The sequence below is a fragment of the Cucumis melo genome, chromosome 1 (genome assembly GCF_025177605.1).
Source record: "Cucumis melo cultivar AY chromosome 1, USDA_Cmelo_AY_1.0, whole genome shotgun sequence".
In the NCBI taxonomy this organism is placed as follows: domain Eukaryota; kingdom Viridiplantae; phylum Streptophyta; class Magnoliopsida; order Cucurbitales; family Cucurbitaceae; genus Cucumis; species Cucumis melo.
The window spans coordinates 22,058,837-22,081,261 of record NC_066857.1 but is presented as its reverse complement, the minus strand read 5'-3'; the positions used below and the strand labels follow the sequence as shown (position 1 = coordinate 22,081,261).

The 22,425-nt window shown below is 36.4% G+C and overlaps 1 protein-coding gene across 1 annotated transcript; it reads right to left on the bottom strand.

The window, feature by feature from the left end:
• Window positions 1-388: 388 nt before the first annotated feature.
• LOC103489693 (uncharacterized) lies at window positions 389-21,194 on the bottom strand. The gene is made up of 6 exons (XM_008448960.3): window positions 20,812-21,194; window positions 20,514-20,725; window positions 17,866-18,183; window positions 17,466-17,540; window positions 17,003-17,077; window positions 389-1,080 (listed from the first exon to the last, which is right to left on the bottom strand). Exons 1-6 carry the CDS (start codon window positions 21,014-21,016, stop codon window positions 523-525), a joined length of 1,443 nt encoding a protein of 480 aa, XP_008447182.1. The 5' UTR covers window positions 21,017-21,194; the 3' UTR covers window positions 389-522.
• Between the last annotated feature and the right edge of the window lie 1,231 nt (window positions 21,195-22,425).

Below are 22,425 nucleotides of genomic sequence, written 5' to 3'. Positions count from 1 at the left end.
AAAGGATTAGGAAATTGGGCCAAACCGTGTTTGGCCCAAGGAATATGATAAATAATTCTAATCCCTAAATAACCCTATCTTATCCTATTTTTACTTTCTTACAACCCTACATTACCCTACCTAAATAACCCAATCTAAATTCTATTATTATTTTTTAAATTACTACAATCATAATCCTTCCCCCAAACACATATTACTATAACACTACTATCATAATCTCTCCCCCAAACACAAACTATTATAATACTACCTTTTATATTCTTTCCCCCAAACACATATTATCATAACACTAGGATTATCATAATCCTAGGATTATTATAATCCTTTTCCCCCCATAACTCTTTCCCTCCCCCAAACGCACCCTTAGAAACTAACTAAACCATCAAAATTTAAGGTCATTTAACCTGCAATTTTATGCATATAGAAAAATTAACTCAGATACTACTCTTTCAAACTACATGAACATAAACAAAATCCATTGGACAGAAAATTAGCAAAACCAAAACCAACAATAACTTCTAATTACACATACTTTCCTCGATATTTTGGTTTTGGGTCTTTACTCACATTGCCATTGCCAGCAACACCAAGCTGACGATTAACGGAGGGACTAAAAACTGCAGAATGAAGATTACCATCTTCTAACCACTTCAAATGGTTCTCCCGGAATTCTTCATGTTTTAATCTTGCTGCCTCTGCAATTTCTTCAGTATATGAACTTCTTTTCACCATAGTTAGCAAAACTCGGCTGTATCGAGAGCTCAATATCTGCTCAGACGAACTGATTAATGTAAAGCAAGGATGCTCTGGGAATTGGTTAAACACACAATCTTCTTCCCTCAACATAGGGTAGAAGAATACAAGTCTGCCACCCATCACAAGCATCTTGGCAGCAAGGTCAAGTAAATCATGTACACACTCAACAAGGCTGTAAGATGCAGTTGATGGTATATGGTCTGTTCTCTTGTCATCTGGAACAGTGTAAGGAGCAACGATTCCTTTTAATAATTTCCGACCACCAGATTTACGCCCTCCGGCACGCACTCCGTAAGGAGGGTCACAAATGATTGCATCAAAAATCTGGGCAGAGAGGAAGTTGTAAAAATGCACAAGAATTAGGATTAGAAAATATCAATAGGAGAAAAACAAGGCCTATTAGATATAAGATAGGAGTGTTAAAAGGAGAATTAAGTTTATGAATTATTAGTATTTTCCATTATTATTTTCCTTTTCAGTATTTTCTATATATGAATTTTCCTTTATTGGTTTCTTTGAGGTTTATATATTTCCTATGTAAAAAACATCATTATGTACTCGGAATTATTATGATTTATTCAATAATATAGAAATTTCATATGGCATCAGAGATCTAGGTTCTATTGTAGTTCGGTTGGCCCGGTTCAGTCTAGTTTCAGTGTAGTTCGGTTCGCCCCAATTCAGATTTAGTTAAGATCAGTCTGGTTCAATTTTTGTGTTTAGATTTTCGTTGTCACTATTCAACTTTTAAATTAGTCGATCATGGATTTTATTACAAATCTACCCATGAGGATCTTTTTTATTGTCCAGAAGTTCTTTCGCTCTTCGTAGGTTTTGTTATAGATCTCTGTACAAGGATCTATGGTTCTATCTCAGAAGTTCTTCATTTCGTTCTTCGTGGGTTTGTCTTTAGCCTAGAAGTTCCTTGGATGTTTGGTTCTTCATAGGTTTTTTATTCTATCTCAAATCTACTAATTTGATTAAGATGTTTTCTTAGCAAAATCAAGTTCGTGATTCTAGCACCTTGAGTTTGAGGGAGGTTGTTAAAGGAAAATTAGGGTTTATGAATTATTAGTATTTACAATTATTATTTTCCTATGTAAAACATCATTATGTACTTAGAATTTATTATGATTTATTCAATAATATAGAAATTTCTAAGATAGCAAATATAATGCTATAGCTTGTAACAAGCATTACATCAATGAATAATTAAAACATTCTACTGCGGACGGACTTTCAGACAACTCATGGAAGTAAAATTCTACTAAACTGCAAACATCATGATTTGAAAAAGTCGACCAAATAATACAAGTAAAACATTTTTAAGTGGTAGGGTGAGAAGGATTACTTATAGAAGTTGCAAAAAATGAACTCCAAATATATGTAGCCAGAAAGACGGTATAATTAATTAGAAAAGGAATTTGAATGGTGCACACAAATAAATGCCTTTTTTTTTTTTTGAAAAAAGGACACTAGCCATTTCATTAATGATAGAAATGAGGCTAATGCTCAAAGTACAAAAGAATTATGTAAAGAGCATAGAACAAAAAGGTCCAAGGATCAGAAGACGCACCCGAACACTTCAACTAGGTTGACAGTAGTGTCCTCATCATATCCAAGAATCTAATATAACCAAGTAAAACTTAGGCTTATACATAGCCCGAATTGGACACCCAAATAGTGGGAGAGTACAAACAAGGAACAAAAAAAAATACAAGAACAATACAAAGAGGACTATGATGTAAAAATTAAGGCTCGCCAATTCAAATAAAACTCTTGGATGGAATAGTCTTCAATGACTTAAGACAAAATACACCATGATGAGGCGTTTCCTTAACTTTTGTTTACTTTCATATTCCTATTCAGCCAACAAAAAAGGAAAAACATTATTCAGTCATTTGGTGCATACACCAAAAGTAGAAAAAAGAGGAAAAAAGCTATAACAATCTCGATAGGACACGACCACAAGTATCGACCAAGCACAGCCCCAGAATGCCCCGAGTGCTCTTTAACTTTCGGTTTGTGCTTCTAATCTCGATTGGTCAAGACCCTGAGATTGCCCGAGTTCCCAACTTTTTAAGCTTTTTATCCTTCATCTCGGCCGGACACAACCCCAAAATTGCCCGAGTTCCTAACTTCTTAAGCCTTTTGTCCTTCGTCTCGACCGGACACGACCCAAGATTGCTCAATCAAACAAGCAATGAGATGGCCTCGGGATTACACTTCTATCTTCAATCTTGCCCGTGATTTCACATGGCTACCCATGTTATAACATTCCTCAAATTGAGTCGCTAATGCATTATACTCGCATGAGTCCTGGCTTTTTCCTTAAAACTTTGGCTGTACTATAAAACGGAATTTCAAGGTGCACAAAAGAATCATTGAAACATGAAATATAAACCATCGCACTTTTAGGCTGAAGGGGAAAGGGATGAAAATATAATTGCAAGTCCCTGGACAAGTTCCATATTTGAGAACTAGTGACAGCAATTACAAAAGTTTGAAAGATTATCAATCCACCCATCTGCCCAGAAGGCAATTCTTGAGCCATCACCAAGTTTGAAAGAGGCCAAGGACTCCACCTTCCTCCAAATTCTTGAGATATGAATCCAAGGACTTTCAAGGCTATAACCAGCATTACCAACCATGTGCTAGTTAAATGGTTCTTTTCCATGGACGCTTCAGATAACTTGCCTCCATAAAGAATCCTCTTCATTCGTAAATCTCCAGCCCCACTTGGCAAGAAAAGCCAAGTTTTTATTTTGTAGTGCTCACAAACCCAAACCTCCATATCAAGTTGAGCCCGAATAACTTTGGACCATTTAATTAGGTGGTTGATTTTGCTTCCTGAAGGCCCCTCCCAGAAAAATTCCTCATTAGCCTCTCCAAAGAGGAGACTACAATGTCCGGCATTGCGAACAAAGAAATATAATAAGTGGGGAGATTGGTCAAAACGGATTGGCATAAGGTTGCTCTTCCTCCTCTTGCCAGATAAAATCTTCTCCATTTGTCTAATTTTCTCTGCACTTTATCAATCATGGGCTGCCAAAAAGTAGCTTGTCACCGATAACTCCCCAATGAAAACCCTAAATATAAAAAAGGCATCTTTTCATCCCCTTCTTTTAGCCAATGAAGCTTGCTTTATTTAATATGATTCCTTTCCTACACTCAGTAAATACTCATTAATTCAGCTTTCAGTGAGGAACGAAGGGCTAATTCAGCTGGGTTTAGGCCAGAAAGTTGTGTTAAAACGGTCACGATTTTCGATTTCTTTTAGCAGCTCCTCTTCCTTCCTTCTGAATGTCTCCTGTAGATTTCCGTTCCCGGTTTTTAAGGCAGTCTTTACTTTTCTCAATGTGCCAATAAGAACAAAACCAGCCCAACCAGTAATGCTTGCACTATTCCAAGCTTCTGGGATAATTCTATTGCACTCTGGTCATAAGCTTTTTCAAAGTCAATCTTAAGAATCACTTCTTTCTTCCTTAATTTGTAATCCCCAATAGCTTCATTAGTAATAAGGGTTTGATCCACTCGCAAACACTGCCTGTTTAAGGAGATCATCTTTTCTGAGAACAAATAAAAAAGGTAACTCCTCTCTCGTCTCTCCTCCCCTTCCATCCCTTCCCCTACTGACTTTCCTAAGCTACCGGTTCTCTGGCAAAGACCATCGTCACTAGTATTCCCCAGCTTAAAGTTTTCTCATTTCTCAGTTCCCTGCCCAAGGTGAATTCTCAGTCTTCAATTTTCCGGCGAGCAAGTTTAAAATGAAGGTTGAAAGCTAATTCTGGGAGCTCCCTGTTGTATTTGGTATGAGAATTATTTATTCCTTGGTGAAGATATTGAAGCAAAGAAAACCTTGTCGTTGTCAAGCTCCCAACTTTGTTGGATCCTAGAAGCTATTGAGGAGCTTTGTCAACAGCCGGAAAGGCTGTACTTTTATAAGAAAGAAAGATTTGGCAATGGCATAACAGAAGTTTCAAAATTCAGAGTAGGGAAAGAGTGGATTTTAAGGTGCAAATTTTGACCCCAAACAGGTGGAAGATCTGTTAGGACACTAACAAGATAAATCAAATAAATCCTAACCAAGAGGCTAAAACAGAGGCGGCACTCTGATTATTTATATATATATATATATATATATATATATCAGCCAAGATAGGATAACAAACAATCTCAAGATGAAGGATGAAGTAAGGAAATAAACAGCAATAAAAACATACCCAGCTCCTTCACAGGGAGCTGGAAAATACCTCAGGGATACAGCAGCCTTTCACAAAAAGATGGAAAAAATAACCTAGCTACCCAATCCCAATAAAGACATTTTATAGCTCTCCCTATCATTCCTCCCCGTGGGCCCCACACCGCACAATCTCTTTTTTAAATCATTCCCTCATCATTGCTTGCCTGTGCATTTACTTTCCTACCCCACCTTTTATAAGTGCGAATAATAGGTCTTACAAGATCATTCATATATATTCTTCTGAGTGTCGATAAACAGGGCTGGAAACTATTTTTTAAAATGCTCAAAAGCTACAAATCAAAGAATGATTATGCTATTTGGTTTTGAGATCAGAATAAGATGGAAAAGGATATGTCAGGAGGTCCTGTACGATCACAAGAAGAGAAGTTAGACAGCTATACAGAAAGGTTAAGGCATTAAGAAGCATCCCTATTTCAGACCTGAAAAATCCAAACACACATCAACTGTGGATTATTAAGAATCCAAGAGTCTTCAAAGCAGACTTCAACAACTTATGGGTGGGCAGAGATTAAAGATACACTACAATTGTACTTTCAATCCGAGGTATTCATCAATCCGTTATTTGCAGAGAATGCTTTGGTTGATTTTGATCAAGGTACATTAGATGAGGCAGGAGTTTGGCGCTTTTCACTTAAAGTTTGAGAAATGGGATAAGTTAGTTCATAGTAGACCTTTGTATGCAAGAGGCTATGGTGGTTGGGTCTCGTTCAAGAACCTACCTCTAGATTAATACAAGTTAAAAAAATCTATGTGGATTCATTCCACCAACAATAGAGATTTATGATGAAAAGAGGGGGAATTTTTTCTTGAATTTTGGTGATATTTCTTTTTTGGATCCACCTAACAAGTCATAGGGAAGCTACTTTTTTGTGATTTTTCAAACCCTGATGTTGTTATATTAAATCAAGTTATGAAAGGAGGAGGGGGGGGGGGGGGGGGGCTGGGGGCTAATACAAGTTTAAAAAATCTATGTGGATTCATTCCAGCAACAATAGAGATTCATGATGAAAAGAGGGAATTTTTTCTTGAATTTTGGTGATATTTCTTTTTTGGATCCACCTAACATAGTCATAGGGAAGCTACTTTTTTGTGATTTTTCAAACCCAGTTGATGTTGTTAGATTAAATCAAGTTATGAAGGATGAAGAGGTTGAATGTGATTCTTTAAACAATAATTTCAAGTTCCTCTTGCCAGAAAAGTTGCGATCCCAGTTTTGTGATTTTTCAAACCCAGTTCCAAAGCAGTGCAAAGGTCTTCCCAAATCTCAAAGGCTTCAGATTCCCATGTTTGCATTCATTCGCCAGGTTGTACTATGCAAGAGAAAGCTTCCAATTTAGGCATTAATGATAAAGGCATTTCATTGAATGTCACAGTCCCACAGGAAATTCATCAGACAAAGCTGAAGTGTCTGTTTTAAAAAGGAAAGAGAATTTCAGTATTAAAAGTAGCAAAGCCGACAATGGAGAAGAGGAACTTTTAAGGAGGAAAGAGAAGATTCCACCCAAGCTCCCTCATTGCCCTTTGAAACTTCTGCCGTTCCCGTGACCTCAAATTTTCCCTCCAAAAAACCTTGAAACTTCTCCACTCCATCGATTTCAGTTTCCTCCTCCTCACCTCTTCCTTCCTCGGCTAGATCTGGATCAGGAACAAGGTCCAAAAGACTTCCAAAAGCTCGAGTTCAAACCATTCCCTGATCATTTTGTAAGAAGAAAGAGAGCAAAGGGCTTCCTAGAAAAGAGGTTATGAAAGCTTTGTTGATTTCTGATTTGAACCCTGACTTATTGGAAGTTAGATGCACCCAAGCACTTGTTCCAGCCCCTTCTACCGGGTCAGCTTCACAATCTCTTCTTCCTCCACAGTTTAAGCTTTCTATTTTTTCTTTGCCCAACTCTAAGACAAAGTTTTTGAGAGGTTCACCGTGCTCCAAGCATTCCCTCGAAAGACAATGGTGACTCTTCTTTCAACTCTACTTTTAGAAGTCAGTTGAGCTTGAGCTTGAGAGGCAGTGTCAGTTTTGAGCTTCTAGAGACAGACCTTAGTGCTTTATTGCAACGCAAGGAGGATCAGAAAGTTGAAAAGATGTCCACAGTTACTCGCTTTCATTCGCAGCCTTGTGAAATCCCAGATCATTTGAACCTCCTGTTTGTCTTTCTAAGAATTACCTTTTTCACATGAGAGAGAGAAAAGTCTTCTGATTGATGTTGTTAGCTTAAAAGTTAACTTTTTGGATGTTTCCTTTTTGTTATCATGACTATCAGTGGAGGGCAAATAATTATTTGGGTTGGATAGTTTTGAAGCAACCGATTGCCTCTTCTTGGTGTTCCCCTTCTCCTTTCAAATTGAAGCATGTGGAATACAAAATTTCAGTTTGAAGTGGATACTTTTCAACAAAGTATTTATATTTTCTTTGTATTAAGCTCTTTACTAATGTTCCAATTCTCTGTTCCTTTGGTTCTTTCATTGTTTCTCCTTTGTGATCAATTGAAGATTGCTTCACATTTGTATTGCTTGCATTTATCTTTGTTTAGTTTGTATAATACTCTTGTACTTTAAGCATCAGTATCATTGGTTATAAATAAAGAGGCTTGTCTTCGCTTCAAAAAATAAAGTGTTGCCTGTTTAATCTCTTCCACGAAAAACGGCTCAATCAGCCCCTCCCTTTCTCTATCAGCTCCAAACAATCCCATGGATAAAAGGCTTAGGAGATACCACAAACCTATAAAGATTTGAGAAGAAAGAAAAGACCTCCTTCTCTACCTCCTTATCATCCCTAATGACCTCTCGTGAAACCTTTTCTTTTATAAGGAACATATATATTCATAGAACAAAAGAGAACAACCTAATGACAAGGGACAAGAGGGCCGTACCCAAGAAAAACTAAAGAATAAGGACCTTCCAATTGTTGAAAACCATAAAAAGATTGTGATTACAAAAAAAACACTTTGTGTAATTCGTACTCCGCAAGAAGCTGTGTGGAAGCTTTGGGTTGCAGCACAATCTAAAAAGAATCAAAAGAATTATAAATGTCTTCAAAAATTCTAATGTTCCTCTCTTTGCAAATGCACCACAAAAGGGACGGATAGCACAACTCCACAAAATGTTTCCTTTCGAACTATAACCTCTAATATTGAGACCTTCCATCATCCATCTATCAACTTTACTAGGAAGACAAATCTCCATATTAAAGATTCTAAACAAAGTATTCCACGCTTTCCTAGTAAAGATACAATGCAGAAATAAATGGTCCAAGGTCTCCTCGTCTTTGAAACAAAGGCAGCACATCAAAGACCAAGCGTGGTGTGTTGGAATTTTTTCAAAAGTTTCTCATGAGTGTTAAGACTTCTGTAGGCAAGCGACCATAAGAAGAATTTTACCTTTTTCGAGATTTTAGACTTCCCTATGTGACAAACCAGGGGAATGGAAATGATGGGCGATCTCTTGGTTAATTTAAGAAAAGTAGACTTCGGAGTAAAGCTGTTAGCATTAAGATTCCATTAAAGACTATCATGATCGTCCGAATGGGACCCAAGAATGAAAAGTTTCCAAAATAGCAATCACGTTGTCAAATTCATTATCTAACATGTTTCTTCTCAGACCCAGATTCCAAGAATGACTAACATTACACCAGGAGTTGTTCAGCGACAAGGAGAACAAATCAGGAAATTTTTCTGCCAAGGGTTGCACCCGACAACAACCGTCCTTCCAAAATCTGTCCCTCTCCCAACAAAAAGGCCAAGAATTTAAAAATGTCTCCTTATGTTTCAAGATTCCAGCCCATAATCTATAAGACCTTCCCCTATTCGGAGCTTTAGTAGACCAACCATTCTCCTCTATGCGTATATGGTCACAATTAAGCGTCTCCATAAAGCATTGTGTTCCTTACAAATTTTCCATAGTCATTTGGCGTGGAAAGCATTGTTCTTTTGCTTGAAGGAGCCAATCCCAAGGCCACCATAACAGATCGAGCGAGAGGTAAAGTCCCATTTGACAAGGTGAGCAGCTGAATTAGTAGATCCCCTAGTCCATATAAAATTCCTGACCATCGTCTCCAATCTATTGATAACACCAACCAAAGCTTGCGCAAGGGAAAACATATAACAAGCAAGGCTATTCAGAACCGACTGCACAAGAGTTAATCTGCCACCTTTGGAGAGAGACACATTCCTCTATCTGTCAATTTTATACTTGAACCGATCTTCAAGGGAGTTCCAAACCTCTCTCCTATTACATCCCCCTCCAATAGAGAAGCCCAAGTAGTTAAAGGGGAGAGTATCCACCACACAACCTAAGGTATTAGCATAACCTATTAATGACGTTTTGGAACTGTTAAGAGACAAACCAGCTCCCAGATAAAAGAGATTAATCACTCTCCACCAAGTCTCCAAATTTCCATCCTCCCATGAAGAAAAGAGAAGAGTATCATCCGTGTACTGAAGGTGGGTGAAAATCGCTAGACAGATTCTCAAAATGGAAGCCATGTTTTGGTCCTTTTCTCATTACAGTAATGAATAAGGCAACTAAGGACATCTCCTACAATCGTAAAAAGAAAAGAGGCAAGCGGATCTCCTTGACGAATGCCGCTTTTAGCAAAAATCTTTCCCCTAGGCCTACCGTTGACAATGATCGAGAAATTATCGTCGATAAGCATCCCCAAATCCATCTCCTCTATCTCTTACCAAAGCCTTTAAGTTTTGTGGCAATATCAAGAAAAGACCAATCTATCTTGTCATAGGCTTTCTCAAGGTCGAGTTTCAGACGAACACCTTTTCTACCTTTTAAAAACCACTCATCGACGACCTCCGAAGCTATCAGAATAGCATCAAGAATTTTCCTTCCCTCCACAAAAGCAATTTGAGTATCATTAATTGTAGAGGGAAGGACTTTTTTAAGTCTTGTCGCAAGCACCTTAGAAATGATTTTGTACAAGGAGGTTACGAGGCTTATAGGTCAGAAGTCACTGACACATATGACCTCTTTCTTGTTGGAAATGAGGCAAACATAAGTTTCTTTGCACCTTCTGTTAATAATTCCATTTGGAACACCCTTACTAAGTCAGATTTCAGAATGTTCCACGATTTTTTATAAACTCTCCAGTCATACCATCTAAGTCAAGGAACTAAAGACAACCCATCTCAAAAACAGCTTCCCTTATCTCCTTTCCACTAAAAGAGGCCTCAAGAGAACTAGAAGCCTGTAAGCTAAGGGCTTTCCAATTGAGACCATCACAAATGAAAGGATAAGAGGACTTTATGCCACACAAATTAGAAAGGATGCTAAGGATCTTATCCATAATCTCCTTCTCTATGATAAGGGCTTGCCCATCAATGCTCATCAAGGACGAATAATGACTTACTTTTACGGGCCGACCCACCTGTGGAAAAAGCTTGAATTTTCCTCCCCCTCACAAAGCCACTGGATTTTACATTTTTGAACCCAGATTCTTTGCTCCTTAACAATCAAATCAAGTAAAGCCCCTCTACAATCTTCTCTTCCACAGCATTATCCTCATTGAACGAGCCAAACTCTTCAAGCGTGTCAAGAGTGTCAATCTATCAATTAGCGCTTGCTTTTGGGAAAAGATATTGCCAAACTTTTCCTTATTCCATCCCTTTAAGAAAGTTTTCAGACCTTTTAATTTCTCCATGAAGGAATTAATAGGCCAGCCATCAACTATCATATTGCCCCACCGATTCTAAACGTTTCTTAGGAAGAGACGATGATCCAACCACACATTTTCAAATCTGAAGGGAGTAGGACCCAAGACTACGCCCCTAATTTCAAGATAATCAGGAAGTGATCTAAGGTGATATGCAAAAGTCTTCCCACACTAACTTCTCTAAAGAAATCAACCCAAGACTTAGAAAGGAGACATGTGTCGAGCTTCGACACAGCCGGCCTAATCCTGGACCTAAACCAAGAAAACAGACCATTTCAGAAGGGGATATCAACTAAATCCATCTTCTCAATCAAGCAGTTAAAGGTATTCATACTTTTGGTAGATCGATCTCTGAGCTCTTCTCATTTATCCATCTCACCACATTAAAGTCCCCCCCAATGCACCAGCACTCACCACAGAGGCCATATAAACCAAAAAGTTCCCCCTAGAATTGGTCTCTAAGCCTATAAGATGAGGGTCCGTACATGCCTGTGATCCAACCAGAAAAACCAGCATTAGTTTTACAAAGAATAGAGATAGTGAACTGGCCTTTTATAGAGTCAATCACCGTGATCGAGTCCTCTGTCCACATTAGAAGAATGTCACCCGAAAAGCCATAGGCCTCTAAAGCAACCCACCTAACATAACGGCTACTCCAAACCGACTTCACCAAATTATGGTCAACAACACTTACCTTAGACTCCCGGAGAAAAAAGACATCCAGATTGAACTTCACAAGCAAATCTTTCACAACTGCTCTTTTGGGGCGATATTAAGACACCTTTCCTAGAAAGAATTAACATAGATCACCATCGAGGCCCTGGGAAGTACTAGCTTTAGCTGCTTGAGCTTCCCTTTCCTAACAACCAAGCAAGGCTTTAACTTCTATAGTGAGCTTCTTATTACTTGAGGAGGTCTTACCCTTTCTCTGCGGCTTCTCTTTCCTAGTCACTACTCGAATGCACAAGTCATACTCAAGAAGCGCCACAACCACTTCCTTACTCAACAGGAAAGGATTTTGCATAAAGGCCACTTGTTCTAATTTGGTTACACTTTCAATTTCGGTCGTCTCTTCATTAAGTAAGGAAATATCATTGTTCTCCTCTAAAACCATTAACTGAAGACCCCCTCCTTTGTTTATTTCATTAGAACCACCATCTTGAAAAAGCCTCCAACCATCGGAGGAATAGTCAAAGATGAGAAGCAATTCGTCTATTTCTAAGGGGGCGAATTTGTTTTCACAAAGGAGGCTATTGAGGCTTGAGATAGAGACATCCAAGTTTGGATCTATTTCAACTGGGAGGCAGACTAAGGTAGGATTTGAAGTTAAAGGACGATCACTTTGACTTGGGAGCAAATCACACTTTTTATAAACAAAAAAAAGAGAACGAATCTCATCTTTTTCAGCAAATTTAAATTTTTTGGGCTTAGAGACTTTCTAGAAAAATGGTTCTGAACATGGAGTTTAGGCCTTCTCTCTAATAATTATCCCAAGCTGGGCCTCATGGGAGATGCGCCTTTGATCAATATATTCATATATTCATGCAACGCCCCAAAAAATAAGATAATTTTGGAGTTAATTATCTTAGTTTTGTTTAATTAGATTTAATTTATTGGGGGTTATTTTGAACTCATTTAATAAGAAGTATTTGATTTTGTGGGAATTGAAATTAATTAAATATTTGTTGGATGAATATTTAATTAATTTAGAGGTTTTAACATGTGTCGTTTGTTGAGATTTTGATTAAATGGTAGGTTCAGAGGATTAAGTAAAGTTGTGGATTTTCAGTGTTGTTAAAGTTGAATTTAATTAAATAATTATGGATGTTATTTAATTAAATTGTAGAGTTTTTGTTGGAGATTTGATAATTATATGTATATATGAAAATATATATATATATAATTATTATGTTGAAGAAAAAGATAATTACATTTGTTGAAATATAATTATTTAAGGAAAAGATAATTTGATTTTAGAGAAAAGATATTTTTAAGGGAGAAAAAGAAAAATAATTATATTTTGGGTAAATAGAATTATTTATAAAAGGATATTTATTTTCGAGAGAGATAAATAATAATTAATTATTGTGGAAAATAATTAATTATTTAGAAGAAAAATAAATAATAATTAATTATTCTAGAAGATAAATAATAATTAATTATTGTGAAAGATAATTAATTATTTTGGAGAAAGATAAATAATAATTAATTGTGGTGGAAGATAATTAATTATTTGGAAGAAAGATAAATAATAATTAATTATTGTGGAAGATAATTAATTATTTGGAAGAAAGATAAATAATAATTAATTATTGTGGAAGATAATTGATTACTTTGAAGATAAATAATAATTAATTATTGTGGAAGATAATTAATTATTTTGGAAGAAGATAAATAATAATTAATTATTATGGAAGATAATTAATTATTTTGAGAAAAGATATTGTGAATAAAGATATATGTATATTTTGGTATTATATATATATCCTAAAAGGAAAAGGAAATAATAATAATAAATATTATTGTTATTATTTTAAGTTGAAAAGAAAAGGAAAAAGAGAAAGGTTCTTCATCTTTTTCACTAAGATAACCTTCTGCCGCCGTCGCCTCACTTATGATTAGTCCCTTTGGCAAAGCTTGAAGAATTGATGAATTTTCTCATCAACGTTTAAATAATTTTTCAACCTCCATTTGGTCAAGTTTGGTAAGTCAAGCTAATTAAATTAATAATTTATTAATTTAATTTTGGATCTAATTGAGGTTTCTTTAAATTTTTTTAAACTTAAATCTTGAATTTTTCACAATCAAGATTGAATTGGTTTCAAAAAAATTTGGATGATAGCCAATTGTTAATTTTATTAATTAAGTTATTGATTTTCGTTTTATGATTAGGATCAAATTAATTAGAGAATTTTTACTGTCAGCTAGGGAGTACCTTGTTTGGCTAAAATCTCCATGTAAGAGATTCTACTATTGGACCTTCGAACTAAATTTTAAGAGACTACATGTATTTACGATTATGCATTGATGGTAGCTAAGATGCATAATGTGATGCTATAGATGATGATTGATATTGTGTTGATGATGATTGATACTATAATTGATGATGATGACTAATATTATGATTGACGATGATGACTGGTATGTTTATGATGTTTATGATACATGATATATTAATCACATGAATAAGGACGTTATGATTAACATTCATGTCATGTTATGATGTTTTTAATGATGTTACATGTTTTGGATTGTGGTGCGTCGGTTAACTTTATCTGTTGAGCTTTTTACCCCATCTGTAGTGTGTACCTACGGTCACTCGCACGACTAGGGGTGTACCTACGGATCACATGCACGGTTAAGGGATAGTTATATTGTGTATACGGGGTCACTCGCACGACTAGGGGTGTTCCGACGGGACCACTTGCACGATTAGGGTGTACCTACGTATTACATATATGTTTATGGAGTGTGTACCTGCGACCACTCACACGATTAGGGGTGTTTCTACGAGATCACTCGCACGATTTATGGGTGTTCGTACGGTCTCACTCACTCAGGTGTGCTCCATTGGACACACAACGTTATGATTATGTTTCTAACGAAATGTTAATAGATCACCTAACGGGACTAGTAGTGGGTCCCTTACTGAGTATATTATATACTCACTCTTTTCTATATTTAATATTTCAGGCTAAGGTAAAGAACTTAAGAAGCTGGCGCATGCCATATGAGGACACAGTTGTCGCTCGCCATCCGTGGCATGCCATATAAGGACACAGTTCAGCTTCCGCACTCATTTATATGTCTTTCAGTATTTTTAAATTTTAATCATTTTACTTAAAGAGTTTGTCCTATTTATTTGTTTTAGTTCTTTAAAATTGTTAGAACCCACATGTCACGTTTTCAAATTATTTTTTTAATTTTGATAATCTTATGTTTTTGTGAACGTCTTGATATTAATTTTATAAAGATTTTAGTTATCCTCTTTTCAAAAAAGTATTTTGATGTTTATCTTTTGAGTAATGATCTGAACTTAGTTTAAAAGTTCAGGTCGTTACAATTCATCCATCGCAATTCCTTTCCTTTTAAAATTAGAGTGACCCATTTCATCAACTGGGCCTAGTAGAGTCGATTTGGGCGTCAAATTTAAACCAGGTCCATGAGCGTTTGACTCATCTTGGAGAAAAGGATGGTTCTTCTCTGAAACTTCTGTTGCCATACTCGTGCTAGAAATCTACAACACATTGACTGTCAACCTCGAATTCGACTTCTCCATGCGCCAAATATCTACTAGGTTCATATCTGGGCAAGTCGACCCTTTGAAGAATCTCCCAGCTTGTTCCGGCGAGAAGGAGCCATGGATTCTGGCGACTTTGTCTATGAGAAGGTTGGGATCTTGGAAGGTTACAACCTGCACAAGGAAAGTTTCAGAACCATCTATCAAATCGAATTCAACCAGAATAAAACCACAATAATTTTCTTCTACTTTGATGGCCACTTCCAGACATTCAATGAGACTTGAGTTTTCCTCGACGTAATCAATAAAACCTCCGAACATATCACCAACCGCCTTGAATACCTCCTCGTTCCATAAATGCAAAGGAAAGTTCCTCAATTTAATCCATCCTCTATATGAGGGAACAAGCAACATTCTCCCATGTCTTTTCGGATCCCATCTTTCCAATTTCAGTGTTAAAGGACCATAAGTAGCTCATCCCTTATTCATCGTGAGAAGTCTTGCTAGAGTCTAATCAAAGCATTTGAGCAAGACTTTGTCGGGATGAAACGAATTGATGATAAAGGGGTGTTGCATTTGCACTTGGAGAGCTTCCAAAATTCTATGTCAGTCATCATGAAAATCATGTTTAGTGACAATCAGTGTCCTCTCAACAAATCTATCTAACCCTTTTTTCCCCAGTTTCTACTCCCCTCGTCAAGGTGGCAAGGTATCAAGCTTGGAGGTTTTTTAGACTAAGAAATTCACGGAGGAAGAGACTGAAAATGATTTTTCGATTTGGGTCCTTAAGGAGGATTTTGGATTTTTCTCTTCTCGAAAAGAGGGCCCTAGTTTCATCTTCACCATTAAAACAGTCGAGCAACAGGCGTTTGAAGCGTTCCCATCCATTCAACTCAAATGCCAAAAGAAACAAGGTTTCCTTTCTTCCTCGATTTCAACACCTCTGGAATCTCAAGAAAACTCCTTCTCTTGTTTGTCATTTTTTAAATCCAAATGAATCCTCCAATGCAGAAAGTCTTTCGAAAGAACTTTTGGGACTTTGAAGCTTGCAGGACCTCCTCCAAAGAGTCTACCAGCCAAACAATTATAATTTCCTCTCCTAAAAGAGTGTAGAATTTGTTCAGGTGAGATTTAGTTATGTGAATCACCCTCCCTTTGCTATTTCTATGGAACTCATAGGAAAATAACTTATTTTTGACTTTTAATGAGGGCTGTCTTGGATTCATTTTTGTTGATCATTGGAGGAATAATCGTGAAGCGTAGGGCAGTGAAGACGGAGGGGAGGGGTGGATGGAGGAGGACAATGGACAGGAACCCATTTCTCTCTCTCTCTCTCTCTCTAAAACCACGATTAGTAGACTGTAGCAGATATCAATTATATAAAAACCAAAATTGGCAGACTGTATAGACCTCTCTTGAATCCACGACCAAAGGACCAGTTGTATTCCTAGTTTTCCTTCAAATCACCATTCAATGAAAGAAAGAAGTATAGCAATCACCATCTTTATCCCAAGCCACCTTCACCTTTTAAGCCCCAGCACAAGACTCCCTTCTAATCACCTTGGGAAACTGACATTTTAAGGACTATCTCTCCTCTTTCAACATAAAGGCTTCCGAGTGTTTTGGAGGAGGTTCTTTCATGCTTACTGTTGTATTTAGTGCTCTTCCTGCAAGCTTGCTTTGGAAGTTCTTTTTTCTTTTCTTTTTTTTTTCTTTTTTTTTTCTGTTCTCTAAGCTCTTGAGGTTTTTGAAGCTTCGAATTTGGTTGGCGCTTCAAATTCTTTGAAAGATTATTCTTTCAATTTTTTTTTTGGAACACTTCCTTGAAATTTTTTTCTCGTTTATGTTCCTTATTCACTTAGATATGACTTTACATTTTTTTCTTTAGGCATCAGTCGCTTTTCATTTACTCATTGAAACATTTACTCAATGAAAAAATTAGGTTCTTGTTAAGAAAAATAAAAAGTAAATGATTGAAAATCTGTAAAATGGTAGTGAAACTTCAGAATATAACAATGGTAGTGAAAACTTCAAACACCACGAAGAATAAACAGATAGTACAGGTGCTAAAATATTACTGCTGTACCTCCTTCAATCCTGGACGCCAGGGAGGAAGATTATTATCTGCTCTTAACAGTGCAATTGGAGGTGGTAAGCCATACTGCAAGCAGTAATAAACAGATTAGTACCAATACAGCATGAAACATCCATGATCATAATTACATACATAGGAACATAAAGCATCAAAACTTGATATTATCATAATCAGTTGAATCCCAGGAAATTGCACGAGCAAAATGCTAGCAGTACAGTCAGTCATCCTCTATCATGCTTGTCACCCTCACATGTATTTTAACTGTTAGTTCATGCGTTCATAGAGTTTCAACTTTCAACATAAAACATTATAAACCAAGACTGGCACCATGAACAAAATTTCTAAACAGCATTTTAGAGTTTTATTATAAAGCATGACCTTACTTGAACAGGATTTGTTCTATAGGTTGTACATTTGTATCCTTGAGTTCTAAGAATTTATAAAACATATTTACCTGCTTGAAGTTGCTCCAAACATTACAATCAGGGCCACGACCATCACGTACCACCCTAATGTCAATGTCTGCCCCCTGAGACATTTTGGTCGGTTAGAATTCAAATGGTCTCTCTCCCACACGCATTCTATGAGAACTGAAAACTACCTTAAATTAAGTTCCCTAAATGCAATGAATGTCCGCTACAAGATTGAAACCAAACTTATAATTTAATATCCAATGGATAGCAAAAGTACCCCCATGACTCATGTACGAGAAAGAAAGTAAAAGACTTCAGAGGAATGTGTTCAAAGCTATCAATTTAGAATATTAAGCCTCCCACATGTTTTCTATCAGCCAAATGTTGTAAAATCAGACAATTTCTTTATGAGATAAATTGAGATGTACTTAAAGTAGTTACCATTGTCATTGCTCCAAAATGAGCTGCACCAACAAGAATGCTCCCAGTGCCAACAAAAGGATCAAAGACAAGTTTTCCAGATGTTGCTAATGCTTGGTTGGCCATTAAGAAAGCCATTTCAGCATCCATGGCAGTTGGCCCAAGATAAGTGCGACTTTTTAACTGATATGTTGGTATAAGCTTCCTATCGGCGCCACCGACCTCCCGGCCAAAAAAAATTCTCCTTTGAGCAATTGGTGGAAGTCCATTATTGAGTCCATAATCAGCAGTTTCCAAAAGACAAAATTTATGATCTGGACTTTTTAAATTAACTTGACCCTGAAATATTCCATCCACGTCCATTTATTAAAAAATGAAGACATTGACATGTTGAGCTTGTGTAGCAAATGAATATTAAGAAGTGTCAAATTTCAGGTGTTACCTGTAGAACCTAGAAGAGCTAACAGAAGAAAATGACCATGACAGGACTTCTACTACTTTATTTTTTTAAAAAACGAAGACAAGCCTCTTTATTTATTATTAATAAATGAGGCTTGAGCTCAAAGTACAAGAATGTTATACTAAGAGCAAAAAATAGAAAAGAATTCAGTCAACCACAACAAATGCTAAAATTAGGCAAACAAAAGAGATGACAAGCTAATAAGCAAATGCCAACAGAAAAACTTAAGTTAAAGAAAACCAAAACAAAGAAATTTAAATGCAAAGCATAACGAAATATCTCTCTCATAAGGAACCCATTCGAATGTAGAGACTTGCAAGAAGATGCAACTGGCAGCCTTGTAGCTATTGTGCCAAAGTAGTCCAAAAACCAGAAGAGGCTCAAAAAAGTCTTTCAAAATATCAGCATCAGCAAAGAGGCTTGACTTGCCCCCCACATGAAGAGAAAACCCAGAAAGACTAAAGATGGACCAAAATCTGGAAGAATACATTTAACGGCTAAGGAAAGTTTGGTTTTCTAATGGTTTGGCTTCCACAACCCAACCAGTGGAACTACATACCATTCATTTGACTGATACATGGTCTTTTGGCCTTGCCAGATCTCCAAAAGTTGTAACCCCTGGCTTTTGGTATGCAAATGTAAATGCCATTGTAACATAAATGAAGCATGAAGAAAATGACATTGATAGGACTTCTACTACTTAATTGATACCGTTTATGCCATGATAATTGCATGAGACCATGTCTTAACTAAGTTAAGAAGTAAATGTAAATGCAATTGTAACATAAATGAAGCATGAGGTCGCATAACTTCCCCAATTGATCAACATACCACCAAGTTTCTTCAAAAAGAATAAAATTCCCAGGTCAGGAAGTGAAACATGAAGAAAATAAATGTACGAAATTAAGAAAATTGATTGTATTTTCTCATTTGCATGAATGAAACAAGCAAGGGGCGTTTGGGGCAAGGATTATCTAAGACACCTCTTGCTACAATAAATACTATTTTTCTTAAAGGAGAAAAACATCAAAATTTTATTAATAAAATCAAGACTAAAGCTCAAAGTACGAGAATTATACAAGGAGCATCCAAAAGGAAAGAACTAAGAATCAGGAGGTGCACCTGAATATCTCAACTAAGTTGAAACCCCCATAGTGCCCTCATCATATCCTTCTCCCAAGGACAAAAGAGATAACATCTTAACAAAATATACTGTTTTGTAATCCCAATTATCCAAAACCCCCCATTTGCTACATCATTGACTATTTGCTACAATTTATATTTTTACATTCATCATTTTTTATTCTTTACTACCATGTTTGCTATTTCCTTTTCAAACTAAAATAGTTTACTCCTCAAATACATACTATTATAATTGCAACTAAAATAATCTACACTTTGAACACAAACTATTATAACTCAACTATAATAACCTAGGACTATAACAACCAACTACTTGCTCCAACGCCCCCTAAGAAGTTGGGTAGATGGATAGTACTTTCTATTTTCATCTTTTCTTTCTTTTCTTTTCTTTTTGGAATTAAGGGGTTAGTTGAGTGTTTATAGCCCCAAAGGTAATTTGTAATTTATTGTACCCTAGTTTTATTTCCTTTTTTGTTAAGACTTATTACGGCCTATATATATGCTTCCCCATGAATTCTTTTGATTATTTAGAAAATAATAAGAAAGGCTACTATCATGGTTTCTTCTCCCTATACTAGGGTTTTTCTCATATACCTTGTGTTTTCTCTTCTTCCTTCTTTTTGAATATAGTATCAGAGCAAAGAAACAATGAAACCCTAGCTGCCATTAACGAAAAAATATGATTTGGCCATAATACTTCAATTTATTCTCGGTGCTTATAGCTTGTCAAGAGCTACAATTCACAAATTGCTTTGCAATTTTGTTTTATCTATCAATTCTTTACCTAAAAAATGAGTGGTACCAGAATTGATAATTTCTAGCCTGATTGGCTTTGATTCATCACTTAAACAAACTCTTCAAGACTCTTCAAGCTCAAATAGTCTGTCCACATTATAAGAGTTTTAACACATTAATTTGATTCCATCCACTGAAGTATGCATTCCAAACTATAACGATATAGTCTCTAGTATCCATAATAAGCAAAACAATTGGATTTCAATTGCTCAAAAATAAATAAATTAATTAATACAAGGGAGTATAAACTATATTACAAAAACTACCATACCTTGAAAGGGATGTATGCTAGCCCCTGAATACGTTCATTTTGTTCCTGGAAGCTGATAGCCTTCCCAAAGCTCTCTACAGAAATCTTGAAAGAGCTTCCGGGTTGTAAGTATGGGAACTTCCGTTCTTCCGGAAAATTTCTAATAGACTCCTCTAGCTCCTCGTAGTCACTTCCTTGACCCCAGAGTTCATACATCCCCTTCACTAGTATACCTACCCAAAACCAAACCAAACCAAACTAAATGAAAGAAATTGGAACCAATTAAGACAAAAACCAAAAACGAAACGAGATGGCTGACTTCGATTAGCAATGCTCCGAGCGATATCGTCTGAAGAGAGGTCGACGAAATGGAAAGGAGAATCGGGGTGATGGTGAAGAGGAAGCTTCCACTCCAACTTCTTCCCTTTGTGGTCGCCATTTTCACCAAACAACTCGGCCAGAGACTCGACCTCGGTCTTCCGGTAATCCAAAAGACGGTGATAGAACACACAGAGATACCACATTTACTCAACTCTGATATTTGCTCCTATTACTTCTTCAAAAACTGACGAACTGATTCGGAGAAAGAAGAGGACAATGGCTATGACGAAGGAACCTGTGGACTAGCAACAGTGGGATTTTGGTACTGTCGTTGCGCGCAAACCTAAACCCTTTGGGCTGTTTGGTAACAGGTTAAGAATCAAATATTTGTGGACTTATTTTATCGTGTGAATTAAATGTGTGTGAGCTTATTCATGCTGTTTTGATGACTAAGAATTAGAAATGCTCATAGGATTTGAAAATCTGAATTTCTATTGTCTGTGATTGAATGCTAGTTTTAGATTTAAATTGCTTAGTTTTTTTTTTCGAATTGTACATCCTAAATTTTATGTATCAATTATTGAATTGAAATGTTTTTTCAAATTTTGTACCTCTAATTCAATCTTTTTACTCTTCATGACAATAATATAAAAACGATAAATTTTAGTATTCAATAAGAGTACTTTTGATCTAAGTTACATTAACATGGTTGGTCTAATTAGAAATATTACAATCTATCAACAAAATATAACAAGTCATTTAATTTGATAGGGTTTACAAAAGTTATAGTTAAGCAAGGGTTTACTCTGTTTCAAAAGTAAGCATAACCAAAATGGTCAAACAAAAATGAAAGTAGGTAAAGTTACATTTAGATATGGTTATGGTTGCCTTCATAAGATATGCATGCATTTTCTGTACTTCCATTCTACTGGGTAGTCAAGGAATGCGTGCAACATCGTGGGATCAGATAATAGAGACTCAGCTACAATTAAACAATCGTCCACGTCCATTTCAAGAATAGTCTGTAATTCAACATATAATCATTTGTGTATGGATGATTCTATTTCCATTTTTTCTCTCTGCCATGCAGCAACCTTTCCAATTTCCTTGGAAGTTTCTTGCATACTTGCGCGAAATGTGTCCATGAGGTCCCCTGAATATGACCGTCTTTTCTTACTTGGCCTGGATGATCCCGCATCATGTGTCATACTTGTTAGAGTAGATGGCATGTCCTCTCCTAAAGGTGGCTCGAGTCCATGTGGATTTGGAATTTCAAAGTCTTCAAGATTAATGTCCATGTCATCTTCCTCAGTATCTTTTGCAGTCTGTACGCCCATTTCAACGGGTGTCTTACATTTACCACCAGTAGCCCTATCTCTACCAAACACAATTTCCAACTCATAAAAGTAAGAAAATGGTTTGTTTAGTATGCCTCAATCATTGGGGTGTCCCTACATGGAGTTAACAGATGTAAGCAGATTATATTTTACTTTTATAGAAAGTATGAATTATATTCATCTTCTTACCTTAACCCAGTCAGCGAACACGGATTTCTCTGCCTCAATGCACTTTTGTTCCTCATTCCAACCAAACCCACTACATGCTGACCCCA